General features: G+C 39.9%; 1 protein-coding gene across 4 annotated transcripts in view; it reads right to left on the reverse strand.

Annotated features, from left to right (window-relative positions):
- VWA3B (von Willebrand factor A domain containing 3B) overlaps window positions 1–15,424 on the reverse strand; it is a 70,272-nt gene extending 54,848 nt beyond the window's left edge. For all 4 annotated transcript variants that reach the window (XR_003532869.1, XM_027674864.1, XM_027674863.1 and 1 more), the window contains exons 1-6: window positions 15,339–15,424; window positions 13,480–13,698; window positions 11,565–11,659; window positions 8,997–9,247; window positions 6,649–6,808; window positions 1,425–1,594 (exon numbers count right to left, since the gene is read on the reverse strand). Coding sequence is in view for 3 of the 4 variants with exons in the window: in XM_027674864.1 (XP_027530665.1) it covers window positions 1,425–1,594; window positions 6,649–6,808; window positions 8,997–9,247; window positions 11,565–11,659; window positions 13,480–13,698; window positions 15,339–15,378 (935 nt within the window). In the remaining variant the exon portion in view is untranslated. The remainder of the gene's footprint in view (window positions 1–1,424; window positions 1,595–6,648; window positions 6,809–8,996; window positions 9,248–11,564; window positions 11,660–13,479; window positions 13,699–15,338) is intronic.
- Window positions 15,425–15,709: the final 285 nt, after the last annotated feature.

A 15,709-nucleotide genomic window follows, 5' to 3' on the forward strand; every position in this document is an offset into this window, starting at 1 on the left:
TCTCAGAGCAGGAAGAAGATGTGTTTCTAAAACAGAACTACATGAGAAAGAGGCTCAAGCCATGAAAAGCCCATGAACTGGGCTGCTTCTATGGGAAAGCTGACTTAAACTTGTAGACAGTCATTGGGCAAATAAATATCTGCCAGCAAGATATTAATTGGCCCAGTAAGTCTCTGCAGCAAAGTTAGACTCATGCAAATAGAAGACAGTGAGAATCATATCAAACAAAACAATTCCTCTCAGCTCCCCTTTTTGCCTCTCTCTTTACCATACAAGAAAAGTTCACTTTCCATTAATAAAGGAGGTAAAAACTCTGCCAAAAGAAAGTGAAGGATAGTGACTGGCAATGTACCTGGTACCATGGAGGTACCAGAGTTCTAAATGACCACAATCATTTTAAATGCACATGAGACCAGAGCAAACATAACACTTTCCCACAGTCTTGGTTTTGGCAGACACTCCATCTCTTAAAAGCTACTTCTAAACACAGATGGCTGTGAAAGAGCTAAGTAGCTTCCATCTTACCAATTCTCTGCTGTCATTTTGGAGATTTCTGCTGTTGGAGGTCTTCCCACTTTTGCACAAACAACAGTAAAACAGAAAGAGCTAGCAGCCATTTCACAAGTCTGTAACTTTTTGGTGACTTTTGTTACGCAGACAAACACCTACTGACTCCTACTGCCCTCCTGCTGTTCAGCATGAGTTTGGTATTGTGGGGTTTTGTATTTGTTCATTTGTTTTCCTTATTTTGATATCAGAATCAAGATTTAAGTAATCTTATCCCTTTCTACTGAATGCTGATTTTCACCACATGGCTGACTCCCAGGATAAAGTAGTCAACAAGCCATGTGGAATATATCAGTTTCCACCAATCATACCAAATGGATGCTAGAGAGCATGGTACAGAACTGCTTTTCCACACAACCAGGCCAGATGAAGAACACCTCATCAATTTTCTGTTACTCCATGAACCGCCCATTTAGGACAGGCATTTCCTTTTCAGTACATGTCTGTATGGCACTTGAGCCAAGAAAACTCTAGATCCTTTTCTGGTGCCTGTGGATACTACCAATGTACAAATAAATACAATAAAAACTTGTTTTAGTTTACGTTATGAACCTTTCCCCTGAACAATTTTCCAGACTTCAAAAGAGGGGGAGATGACAGACGATTTAGGATATAAAGAGGGAATGGCCTTTCTGCAAGCCAGTGAACACATACATGGAAAAAAGACGGTCTGTTTAAGTAGGGCCTGCATTCTAGTCATGTCATTTAAGACTATTTCCCCAATTTCCCCCAATCACTCACTGAACTGCTTTGTCTCATTTTCCTCATGGAAACATATTTAGATATGTTTTGATGCCATTCCTATCAGTAAAGCACTTTATGAGTACTGAAATCTTCACTGCCCTTCTTTGTCATACCTGCCAGAGGCCAAGCGGCTCAGCTCCTTCAGAAAAATAATAGTTTCATCTTCCCTAGCATTGAAAGACACAGTGTTAATTGGACAGGGGCCATCAGAAACCTTCTCAAGGAGTAGCTGTTTTGTGTCCACTGGAACATCACCCACAGCAAAGTAATAAACGGCTTCAACCTGTCATTAAACAGAAAGAAAAATGGCAACTGGAAGACATCGTTTTACATAAATGTCTGGCATGTATTCAAGCCCTGTCCTGTGCCATGTATTGGTAGGAAAACTTGGTAGAACTGATGCATTACTTGGGTGACAAGATTTTCAGACCTTTGGTTCTTTGTCTCATTTATGCTAATAATTCAAGTGAATTCCATACAAAATTTCCTGAAGTGAGAAGAGAACCTGACCCACAGCCCTCATGTCTGATTCTGCCCAATGCAACCCTCTTTCCACAGAAGTTGACTGAAACTAAAGAGAAGTGTAAGGAAGGACAAGGTTCTGTGCCACATTACACTTTTATGAAGAAACACGCTTTGTTGGTGCCTTGCCAGGGCTGAAAATCTGTAGGAATTTTTATACCAGACATAGTTTTACTGCCTGCATGTATTTTGAGGCTAGGAAAGATGCATCATTACTTGAATGCTATGGCCGGTATTTACAGATATTTTGCATTTTTAAACTTCCATAGCAGAGGGAGCTTGGTGGGTTTATATGGCCAAATACACTTATATTCTGAAAATATTATTGCAAGAAGAGAGAGAAGCTGAAGAAATGCCCTTTAGTTGTTGCTTGAGTATTACATTATGAGGGATTTTATGTTACCTGCACTTACCCATGCTAACAATTCTCATGGTTTCTTGAATTTTCACCATCATTAAAACCAAATTAAACAAACAGCTAACCGACAATTCCTTTCAAGACAATACATACAGCATATCAACATACCTACTGATAAATATCTAATAAATAGTTGCCTAACTGAAAAAATACACTCAAACACTCTCATGGAGCAGATCATCCTAAAATTATGCCAAGGCACATGAAAAATAAGGAGCTGACTGGCGACAGTGAACATGAGTTCACTAAGGGCAAATCATGTCTGACAAATCTGGTGACTTTCTACAATGGGATTACTGACCTCATCTACCTGGACTTATGCTAAGCATTTGACACTGTTCTGCAAGACATCTTTGTTTCTAATCTGGAGAGACAGGGATTTGATGGATGGACCACTTGGTGGATAAGGAATTGACTGGATGTCACACTCAAAGATTTATGGTCAACAGCTCAATGTCCAAGTGGAGACCAGTGATAAATGGTGCTCCTCTAGTTGGTACTGAGACCAGCAACTTTTAACACCTTTGTCGGTGATATGGACAGCGAGATCGAGTTTGTCAATGACACCAGGCTGTGTGGTGTGGTCAACATGCTGGAGGGAAGGGAGTCCATCCAGAGAGATCTGGACAGGCTTCAGAGGTGGACCTGTGTGAACCTCATGAAGTTCAATAAGGCCAAGTGCAAGCTCCTGCACCTGCGTCAGGGCAATCCCAAGCACAAGTAGAGGCTGGATGGAGAACGGATTGAGAGCAGTCCTTGAATGAAGGTCCTTGGTTGTGTTGGCTGATGAGAAGCTCAACATGTGTCAGCAATGTGCACTCACAGCCCAGAAAGCCAACCTGGGCTGTATGAAAAGCAGTATGGCCAGCAGGTCCAGGGAGGTGAGTCTCACCCTCTATTCCACTCTTATACTGGAGTACTGCATCCAGCTCCAGGGTCTCCAACACAAGAAGAACATGGATCTCATGGAGCAAGTCCAGAGGAGAGCCATGAAGATGATCAGAGAGCTGGAGCACCTCTCCTATGAAGAGAGGCTGAAAGAGTTGTTCAGCCTGGAGAAGAGAAGCCACCTTCCAGTACGTAAAGGGGCCTACATGAAAGCTGGAGAACAACTGTTCATAAGCCCATGTAGTGATAAGACAAGAGGGAAGGACCTTAAGATAAAGGAGAACAGATGTAGATTAGATATAAGGAAAAAATTCTTTACTATGAGGGTGGTGAGGCACTGGAACAGGTTTCCCACAGAAACTGTAGATGCCTCATCCCTGGAAGTGTTCAAGGCCAAGGTGGATGGGGCTTTGAGCAACCTGGTCTAGTGGAAGGCATTCCTGTTAATGGCAGGGGGCTGGAACTAGATGATCTTTAAGGCCCCTTCCAAGCCAAACCATTCTGTGATTCTATGATTCTACGAATATGACTAGGAATCCCTGGATGTGCACCACTAAAGAGAAGACAACTATTTGAGTTCAGGATGGCACTGAGGAAATGTTTCTGCACTCATACAATTTCATGCAGTAGTAAAGCAAATTCAATATCATCTGCAAGTGTGCTCATACATTTCTTCTGCTGCCTTTGATACTGATTGATATTTCAGCTTCCTGAGTCAACAGACTAGCACACGAACATCTTTTGTCCAATTTGTACTCAAAGCCTTCAGGCTGTAGGATCCCTGTACTATCCCACATCATAAGTTTATGAATACAAACTGACACGGACTCCTGGATTTCAGGCTTTCTCCCTCATCTACCTTTTGGCACAACTACTTAGGCTGCTCCTCAGCACTGGAAGACGTCTCTCCCAAGCAGCAACCCAATCTTAGGCTAGACCAGGCAAATTAACAAAGTGGCACTTTGCCGCCTTGAATTTCTCTTGGATTTTGTAGAGGGGTGAGACACTCCATGGGAGGCAGGGCCCATAGTTACAGACTCCATTTGCTTGGGAGCAAGAAGGTCTGTGGTCAACCAGGTGTCCTAGCATCACTGATAATTCTAGACAAATACTAATGGTAAAGATAAGAATCGTTCTGTTTCATTATAATTCAAGATTAACAAAAATACTTGTTAACTTTAGAAAAAGATGCACAGAAACAAAAAGAAAGAACTATTGCAACTCTTGCATCTATCTGTATTCTAGTTCAGTTTTACGAAGTTCCCTCTCTGCCTCCTGCAGCTAAAAGCTATATGAGCACGCACACAAATCTCCCAGATGGGACTCAGTTCTTGGACAATACTACGTTTCTATTGCTTTTGCTGGAGGCTCCTGGCCCAGAGGAGTCTATGCATATTGCACAACCACTTTTTCCTGTGTTCCTTCAGATTCACATCTTCTCCACCTCCCTCCTAAGACTGCCAATAATTCATAAAGTTGATGTTCAATAAGAATAGAAATTTTCACACTTTCTCACACTGCCTGCCTCTGCAACTTTTCAAAATGCTGACATTTGTTGGGCATAGCTGATAAAGAACCAACTCCTTACAAGAAAATTTAAAAAAATTGCTAACTACAGATTATTCACTCAACTTCAAACTCAGCAATAAAATACCACAAAGGAAATGTTCCTATAGATTAGTGGGGAAAGGTTAAAACCTTTCAATTTAGTCCTTCATATTTTGAAAATTGTAATTTATACATCTAAACAAGCGAACAAACTTTATACAAGAACAGGATGGAGAACAACATGAACAGTTCCTCATAGTCTTGATCTTGATGGGGAGGCATGTTTTGGATGGGTGATCCACACTTCGCAGAGTGGCACCTGTACAGAACCACAAGTTAGACACTGTGGATGCATCTGTGGCATATAGAGCTCAAAGGAGTGCAGCCTTACAGAAGAAGACAGCTCATGAGGAAAGGAAATCTAAGGAGTCACCACACATGGGAAGAAAAGGCCAGCTAAAGGAATGACAGGAAGAGCCACGTATAGAGGGGAAAAAAGAGATATTCTTTTGGAGCAATTTCTTTTGATGAAGCCATTTCTGAGGAATGAGTCATTTATGACAAGTTCAGTATGTAGACAGCTTTTGCCTAGGACTGAGTGTGGTCTCCACCAGCTGCAGTACAGTGACATTTGCACTCAAGTGAACTGTCAGTTATGAATGATAATCACTTTATTTAGGAGTAATTGAAGGTTTTTTTATGTTGAGCACCTGCCACAGTTGACTCCCCCAGATTGCCCCTTAGCCCACCTATATTCAGACAAAAATAATAGATGTCTCACTATTGGACAGATTTTAATTTCTGTTTATTCAAACAGAGAGCCACCAGGTCCAACAAGACTTTTTTTCATCCAAACAATACTGAAATCTAAATGTGGTCCTTTTAGTTATTTACCAGGAAATCAGTACCACACTGCATATTGAAAATGTTAATAAAATTTATGAAGGAGGCATTTTAAAAAGCAGTCATAAAAAGTCTCACTGGTGCATAATTTGTTCCTCACACAATTCCTTTTTTAATATCAGTTTCCAGACATCAAGGTTCATCTGGATAACAATCCAACAGCATAGGAAACCAGAAGGTAACTCAAGCCAAATTTACCTTCTCCTTCAAACAACATCCCAGAAAGAAATTTACAAAAGAGGTAGGACTGGATCTGTGCACAGGGATGGATGTTAGTGGCAGTTAAAACCAATATTCTGCTCCATACACAGTAGGCACAATTTTTGATTAAATTCAGGTATTAGGGAACTGAATGTACATTGTAAGCAAATGTCATAAAATATCTCTTTCATAACTCAAGTTTTAAGTGGCTAGCTCAAATGATAGCATATATGTTTCATGTCTTGTGACTCTGCTATAATGATTAAAGTAATATGGTACTTTTAGAAATTAACAGCATTTAATTGCAGGAATAACTGTGCATGGCTTTGTCTCTGTCACAGAAGAAACTCTAGCTATAACCTGACTGGTGAAAAAGGATTTGTGTATCCCTACCATGAGTTAATGCTTACATAAATCTCTGTATCACTATTTTGGATTTTAAATATAATTTTTCATTAGCATGTTGGATACATAACAAAATAAAAACGGTTTCTCTGTCTTCAATAATGTTCATACTAACAATTTTCTCACGAGCTCGAAGCCCCGAAAAATATATATAGCAAAGAAAGTGGAAGGGAAGATACTTTCTCTTTCCCTTAATGATTGAATACATTGTTTATTCTGGGTACTCTAGAAAAGAAAATAAACAAGTTTCTGCATTCAAAATACAGTACATTTACATAAACAGGCCATCAGTAAGCATAGTATGCAGTTATACTTGTGGGGAAAAAAACCCTTTCCAAATGCTGTCATTAATATTTATCCTTGCAGCATTCATCAGGCAAATCACAGCAGCCAGTCTGGCATTGTATTTTCTTGGATTTACTTGAGGCTTCTGAAAAGATGTATGAGCTTACCGCCTCATCACCCATGGCTTCCAGCAGGGCTTCAGCAGAGTTGGTATGGCTGACAGCTGTCATATGGTCCAGCATCCAGAGCCACATAACAGCAGCCTTTACAGTATGGTCAGACACAGGAGCAGGTTTCTGTTGCCACTTCATAAGATTCTGTGCAGCCCTGAAAATGAGATTAACGATAAATCAGAAATAGTGAGAATAATGCTGGCAGAACAAGAGAGCAGAGCTCTGCTATTATTACAATTCTTTTATATTCTTAAGTAGTAATTACAATATACCACAGATACTAAATCTAGACTTGAAATAAAAGAAGCAGAGGGAAAATAACATAATTAGAAAAATACTGTAGTTATATATGATTTTTTTGAGACAACTGTTTCCAAAGTAGGGTCAGGAGACCTAAAGTATGTCAAAAAGAGTTCCTGATTCGTATCTCACTTTAACATAAAAACTCAATCAGGTTTTTAAAATATGAGTATGAAAAAAAAGAAGAGTCTTCTACAGGTCTCGTTCCACAACTTGTTGCACAACTTTTGCGTCAGACCAGTTTAACTGACACTTTTTTCCTAGTAAGGCTGATCTTTAGCTATCTATCAAAAATGAAATTTGTGATGCTAAGCTTTTTGATATTTTAGTTGTTAAAGGGCTTAGTCTTAATGGAAGAAGTTCAAAGCAAATGAGCATGTTTGACCATTCACTTATACATAAAAAGGAACTAAAAAACCAACTGGTTCCAGTATCTGTGACATTCCATTAAGCACTATTTTGAAGAGTTTCCTGCAAATCTAAAAGACAAATATGTATCCCAAGATTCTTTTAAAGTAATAATTTATATGCTGCATTGTCCTTTGTCTCTCTCCTGCAAAACCAAACAACTTGATTAACTTAATTATTATGTCTCAATTTTGACTTGGCTTTGCAGTTCATTTTTGAAGAAAATATCTACTTCTGCAACAGATGGCCCAAAGAAACTGTGGATGCCCCAACACTGGAAGTGTTCAAGGCCGAGTTGGATGGGGCTTTAAGCAACCTGGTCTGGTTGGTGTCCCTGCCCATGGCAGGGGCGCTGGAGCTAGATGATCTTTAATGTCCCTTCCAACCCAAACCATTCTATGATTCTATTATTCTTTTTTTCAGTTGTATCACAATCTAGAGAATTAAAATAGAGCAGTAGAGCAGTACAAATCTGTTAGACAATGCTTGGGTAAAATAGCATTAAGAATCACAGTGCAGTTTCAAGTTAGCATTGTAGAACCAATTTTAAAATTATATGAACTAATTTGTGCATCATTTTTTTCCACTAATCTATCCAAACCCAATCTTACAAGTTCAAACTTTTATGCATATGAGAATTTTAGCAGAGATAGGTAAAATTTGAATAGCTGCTTCTATTCTCTATTTGTAACTAAATGCTAATTCATTTACTCCTTTTACAGAACAAGCGATTGCCTTTTGTTATGGAAATCTACTATTGTTTCCTAGTTCTGCTACTGATTTCTGTGACCATGGAAAGCTATAGAAATACAAAACGCTATGCCTATGGCACTCGGTGGAGTGTTAATTTAGCTGCAAGGCAGAAACCTTAATGCCTAAAGATACAAGAATGCCTGGGCGGTCAGATAGGACCTCACTTTTTCACTCTCGAATATTTCAATGCCTGAAGGGCACTACTGCTATTGTAAAGTCCACCTATCTTTTTGAGTTTCTATGCTACATTTGTAGACTGCATATATTAGTATTTGGGTTCTGTTCCTCTTTATCTGTTCTTCATGGTAACAGTGGTCTTCTTTTAAATGGAAGTAGCAAGCTCAAGTGACTAGGGATGGATCTTGGTGGAAAATCTATAGATGAATGACATGAATCATGACAATTTACAGTACAGAAAGCATCTTATACAAGTACATGTCTATATAATATGCAGCGCCTTTCTGTTCTCCAGCAATGGGCCAACACGGACTTCTTTGTTCAGCTTGGAAAGGGCTCTGGGCAGACCTGACTGTGGCCTTTCAGCACTTAAAGGGACTTTTAGAAAAATTGGGGGAGACTTTTTAGTAGGGCCTGTAGCAATAGGAGAAGGGGTGATGGTTTTAAACTAAAAGAAAGTAGATTCAGACTAGATATAGGGAAGAATTTTTTTACAATGAGGGTACTCAAACACAGGAATGGGTTGCCCAAAGAAGTGGGAGATGCCTCATCCCTGGAAACATTCAAGGTCAGGCTGGATGGGGCTTTGAGACACGTGATCCAGTGCAATATGTCCCTGCTCATTGCAGGGGTGTTGGACCAGATGACCTTCAAAGGCATCTTCCAACCCAAACCACTCTGATTCTATGATTCTTCCTGCTTACCGAATGAGGTTGAATCTGGCAATTTGGATCACCTGTTCCACAAGTACCATAGAAAGTGCATCCCGACATAGATCAAATTCAGTTGGAGTTGCAGTGCCAAAATCCAAAACAATGACAATGCACCGTTCTTGAATCACTCCAAATATCTGCCGGCTCTCACTGGTTAACCATTCCATTCGCTGCTTATACAGCTCAATAGCTCCCATTAGACAATCCACAAAATGAAGAATCAGTTCTTTTTTGGCTGTCAGCTTTATTTAAATAAGGGAGAGAAGGAAATTGAACATCAGAACAAATAATACAAATGCAGCCCCAAGCTCAGCACAGGTGCAATAGCTGGTTTGCAAGTGTCAGATATGCCAACCAAGGAACAAGCCATTTTCCTTCCACTATTTCAAGAGCAAATACTTGACAAATGCATCTAAGCTATAAAGAAAAGGCACTGCATTTTGTTCCTAATTGCTTTTCATAATCTTTTATATGAGCATGGGACAGTGCCAGTGGGTTGGCTGACTTGTCTGTCTCAAAACTGGAGCAATTAGAATGAGCTGAACACAGTCTAGGATGTAGAAAGGGCTGCAGAGCAGATGGGTGAATAAACAAGACAGAGAAACTGTACCTTCTTAGACTAGAATTTTGATTGGCTCTTAAAATTTTTTACAGCAATACAAGGGAGCATACGGTTTGGTTTTGGGGCACTTCAATCTCCACCTTGTCTTTAGCATTTGAAAGGAAAATGCAAAGTGTTTCTTGTTTGTACTATTATTTCACTAAAAATAGCCAGCATTACAGATTAACTATTTGCAGGTAGGTACTTAGACAAATTTAGTTCAGATAACTGCAATAAACAACTAAAACTTCCCATACCATTTCAGAAATGTAAGAAAAGTCTAGATTCAGTATCAAAATTAAAACCAGCAGATCCTCCCTATGAATACATGTATACACATTCACCATGACCTGTGGGTTTAAAAATGCACCACAGATTCCAGTAAAGATATTCCCCCAAAATCTCTGACCCATGTGAGCCGATTTACTGATTGCCTTCTATCTCTAACTACCTTTCCGGGACTAAGTACAAAACCTTGAATATACAAATGTTTTTAAACAAGAACATTTCTCAGGGAGAAGTAATTTTCTGTGTCAGTCTGCACACTTCTCCCTCTCATTTGTATTTTTCTGTGTTCTTTAATATCAGCTAGTGCCCTGTAATGTGCCTCCCAGATACAGAGTCTCAGGCAGTCTGCCAAAGGAATGTAGGCTTGGGAAGGAGCATTTAGAAATCCAGTTTCCTCCTATGACAGTCAGACTCATACAAAGAAGCTTATTGCACTACACTGACAAAACTCCATTTTAAAATAAAGAAGTTTTCTTGCAATACTCTCTTATTTGTATTTAGCCAGTCCAGATTTCCATTTCTCTGAGGGCTGGAAAACTTCTGACTGTCCAGCTGAATTTAATCATGGCAATTCATACCCATTTATTTTTGGACTAGCATGCCTTTTAGCATAGAAAACCATAGATTTTCTCTATCCCTGTCATTTGCCTTTCTGTAGCATTCAAGGGGCAATAACACTACCCTTCATCAGTCTTTGTCAGACTTACATTTCAGCATCAACCAAGCCCGCTTATAAGATCAGTACTCCATTGCAGTTCATCCTACTAGCTCTTCCCAGTACCTGCTCTGGTTTGAATTGCTTCATCTCAGCCTGTGGTAATTGTACACAATATTGTACACAATATCCTAAATGAGATCTGACCAGATCTTGTATAGTGGCAAAAATGTTTTCGCTGCTGCTCTCATCATGTCCTAAGATTAAAAGACATTATGTAGATATTTCATATGGGAAAAAAAATGAGGGAAAAAGGCTCCCTGAAATGGTTCTTTACCCTTGTCCCTCAGAAGTTACTCTAGTCATCAGAAAAAATGACAAGCCATTTGCTTTTGTAAAATCCTTTATAAATTAACTCTCTCCCTTCCCCACTCACAGGCACATCTCTTCAATCAGAATCCATCCTCTTAACAATGGGGCTGCCAGCAGCTGTTGCTAAGACATTCCTTAGAACACAAGCCTGGGCAGAGATCCAGCTTGCTGTCTCTATAGAATAGGCTGAGCCTTTTGTGACCTGCTGGCACTAAGCAAAGCAGTGCTTTGCATTGGCAATGACAGCGCATTTTGTCTTCTTATTTCAGCATGCTGATTTGTTTTATTGATTATGATTTTATTTTTTTAACTCATTCTGAGCATCATCTTTTTAAGGGTTCCCTCTTTCAAGACAGAGTAAATGTTGCTTAGAAACTGCATCTTGTCTGGAAAAGATTTACTGCAATGCTGCAGCAAGGCAAGAGCATAACACTATGAAATGAAAAAAGATAGCTAGCTTTTCTACCACTGATGGTTAACACTAACAGTTTGACAGAAAGAAGAAAAAATTATCAAAAGATAAAGTTCTCACAAAGAATTGAAGTATTTATGACACAGGGAGGCATTTTAGTCACATCATTCTGCCACAGTGATAAAAACTTCTAAGTGCACAGGGAAGTTACCACAAGTCAGCCACACTTACATTATAGACACTGCCATCTTGTGCTCTCTTGTACTGAGGAAACAGACCATCTGCAAACCGAGAAGCCACAGGTTTCCCCAAGGTGGTCACATAATCTACAGCAAAATTTACAAGAGATCAAGCTGCTAATCTTAAGGACTACTTCAAACAGATATTTTTCAGGTTGATGTGTGTCTCATCTATATGAGGTACATGCATCAGTATCAAGCAGTTGACATTAAGAAATTTGAGAGAAATTCTAATTTTTTGTTTTACAATTATTTTCTTTCTATATCTATGATGGGACCCTGAGGCCCCCCAACAGTCCCCGACTGCCCTCATCGGCCTCAGCTGGGGTTTCTAGGTGCATCACACAGAGTTTCACAGGGTATATCGGGCCTGGGCACACAGTCTCTGCTCTAGCCATGTCATAGGTGTACCTGTCTCAAGTTCTGCTAGTGGACCTCTCTGCTGGGTAGATCCCTCAGCCCTGTATTATAGCCTTGTCTGCAGTTCTGTTTAATGGATACTCTAAGACCTGTGTGATGGCCTTGGCTCTAGTCTTACCTCTAACTTCATCTCCTGTTGCTCCTGGCTGCACTCCCTGACTGGGCCCTAGACACGATTATAATCAGCTCACCCTGCTGCAGGACTGCATCATGTTCAGTGAGGGCACTGCCTGGGCTGCAGTCCTTTTTTGGCTCCTGGCTCACTCTGCCCTCATAGAGCAGCCCTGCTTTTGCTGCTCCCTGATAGTTTAGTCAGAAGTGGGGAAAAAAACCACATCTAATTATTTATAGGCCAAAAGGCTACATGGGACTTTAATAAATGGAGGTTTAGGCAACCTCACAACAGGACTTGCAAATATTTGTCTGTCAAACAAAATACAGAATCTGGTACAGATAATGCTGTTCTCTTACACAACTAAATGGGTGCAGAATTGAGTGCATCTAAGGAAAAGGTTGCATTCTGCTCTTTCAGTAGCTAGAAATCTTCTACAGGATCACCACTGATAGGAAAACATTAGGGGTGGGAACATTTAACGTCATAAAGCGGCTATCTGTACAGCATGCTGCCTTGCCAAGCCAGTACATTCTGCTCCTAACACTGTGACAACTTTCACCCTGCTTAACAGCTTCTTCTTCATCTGCAGCATACAGTATTTCAGGAACTGCACTGGTGATCTTTGAATCCCCCATGGACACAGGCCAGCCAAAATCTTAAGTTATGCAACCTAGAACAATTGCAATACATTACAATTCCTACTTCTCAAGCAGCAAGCTGTTCAAAGAAAGAAATATCTTACCATGCTCTGCAAAGCACCATTATGGCAGCAGTTAATAATTATTAGCAAACTCTTCCCCTCCAGCTGTCAGATAACTGCAAAGGAACATTTTTCTATAGCCTGACTTTGCATGAAAAGCAGACTGAATTCTAATTAAATGTAACTGTTTCCTTAAAGCTGAATACCTGGAAATACTATACTATTCCCAAGTAGCTTAGCTAACCCTGATGATCAATAGCAGATTGCAGATTATGGCACGACATACATTATATTTGCAATGTGAAAACAGATAGAGATTTTATCACATGCTATTTGCAGGAAAAATACTAGCAGCCTCAGCAGCCTGAGCTACTGCCCACTACAGCTAAATTGGACAGGATGTGAACAGGAGCCCAGGTAAAGCGACAGTAGAACTGTGTAAGGAAAGCCCTTCTCAGATCCTAAGTCCTTCTCATATCAAAGGGAGATGGAGTTTCTCAGTTCTCTGAACTGGCAACATCAGCAACTATGGATACAGCTCCCCTTTCTGCCATTATCATGAGAGACAATTTAAAAATCTGCAATGCGTACATTGGGGTGCAAAATTAGTGTGACCCTACAGACTACGCAAAGTTAGGGGGTTTATTATCCTATTATTGATTTGTCTTATACCTTTCCTGTGCTGCAATCCAATCTGTGACAAAATCTGGGAGAAGGACAATTTGTTTCTTTTGAGACCGTAACGTTGAAGCCATTCAGAAGAGGAAACAAGGGATTGTACATCTGTGCTCCACTGACTGATTGCCAGTCTTCTTTCCTTCTCTTTTGATTCTTTCTTGTGGGCCTCATGGGAATCTTCAAGATCTTGCCTGTGCTTTGAATCAAAGACATCTGTTGTAAAGATAAATGAGGGAAACGCAACTTTTATACTTTAACCAAACAATTCCAAAACCAAATGAAATTAATTATCTCCTTTCTTCACCTATATTCCATGGTCCTCTGTACATATATAGTTCATCTCTTGTTTTCTTTTTTTATAATAAACAATGTTCTTAATCTGGAAAGCTGCTCTCAGTTCGACATATCTACTTGCTGTTATATCTTTTTCTTCATTCATACACATTTATCTTCAATTTATTAAAGAAAATGTCTCTTGTGTGCTGAAATTCAAGCTCTGAAATCTAAGTCTGGTTTGCCAAATGGAAATTCTTCCAGCTCCTAAGACATCTCTCCTAAGTCTTGGGAATCAGAACTCATAATAGGCATTGAAAGATTGTCAGACCATCACTACATGCACATTTAGTAGCATTATGCAATAAACACGATTTCCTAACAAATATATGTTGAAGTCCTACCATAAGCAATAGCAATGCCTGCAGCAGATCCTGACTTTATTGCAAGGCTGGTGAAACTCCTTCTCCTCACACAATTTTCCTCAAGTGTAAATGATGGTTCTGGCAGTATCTGCTCTGGGCTGTGACATATCATGTGCATGCACAGGAAATCATAGAAATGAAGGTCCATTTTCATTTTAAATTCTACAGGCCATGGAACACATCTCAACACCGATGTATAGTTGGCTGGGCTTGCTCCGCTTGCATCTGGCAGCAGAGACAGCTCAGAGCAGAGAGTGGCTGAGGGAGAAATGGAAGCAATGACAACAGTAATGCCTCTGTTCCTCAGCACAGAGGTTCTAGGAGGACCTTGGTATTTCCTGTTCATTCTCAAAATACTCTGCATGAGTTAAGCTGCCTCTAGTTGATTAAATACCCTTGCTGTATCTAAGTGTATTTTCTGTGGCCTTTGAAATTTTCTATTAATTTTCCCCAGCATCATCTGGTATATCCTAGTTCTCCATTACCTATATACTGTAAGTTGCCTGTAAATGTACTGCCTGCACCAAACTGCTCCAAAATACAAAGAAGGGTACTTTTATCTTTAATGACTACAAAATAATCTTCAGTCTAGTATGGAATATGATCAGAACTCTCTGCTAAGATCAAATATTATAACAACTGACCTGGTTACAAAGGTTCATTAGATAGTTGCTCAGTTAACACTACATACAGGAAATGAGACTCTACCTTCAGAAATCATCTTTCAGTGACAGAGGGCTTCTATACAGTGTAGACTGGCACCAGCTCTTTCACAGTAATCAGTCCTACAAGCAGGGTGTTGGGCTGGCATGCCTGTAGAGTTTGGCATTTTACCAGCCCTTCTCCTTTGCTCCACACAGAAGCAGCAGCAACAGATGTTAACTCTAGAGAGAGGTAGGTGAAGATTTGCAGCTCCTCAAGCTCTGTATATAGTCAGGCATTGTTTGTAGTCACTTGAACAATCATTCCCAGTTTCCTTCTTCAAAAACACATAAAGGCAAGCACAGCACCCCACAAACAGCCCAGGGAAGAGTGGAACAGCTTCAGAATGGCTTGTACACAGCTAGCAGCACGCACGCTACAAAGTTTCAAAGGAAACTGGAAATTATCTGGGAAAACATGGAATCTATGCAAAAATAGTGCTGAAATACTCACAGTCACTCCAGGCACTTCTCTTAGATGTACTGGCAGTCATGACAGATCTCTTGATTGGCAGCTCCTCTTTGCCTTCTTCTTAAACCCTGAGGAATTATTATGTTTTAAGAAATTTAAAATATTGCCATGCAAAGGTAAATATGAACTGGAGATGAGCTCCACAGGTCCAGCCAATAAAAAACTGCAGAAGGATGAGATCAAGATTTTCCTCATGAGATCAAGATTTTTCTCAAGAATAATAATAGTATAAAGTAAAAAGAATAGCTACTCCCCATGTCAAGAAAGGCTGAAGTCAAATTTGACAGTGAGCCCCATACTTAAGAAAGTAGGAAATTGGTAATATCATTTCCCTTCCTTCACTCTAAATTATC

Source organism: Neopelma chrysocephalum, unplaced genomic scaffold, assembly GCF_003984885.1.
Source record: "Neopelma chrysocephalum unplaced genomic scaffold, ASM398488v2 Primary Assembly neopelma1_25, whole genome shotgun sequence".
Classification (NCBI taxonomy): Eukaryota; Metazoa; Chordata; class Aves; order Passeriformes; family Pipridae; genus Neopelma; species Neopelma chrysocephalum.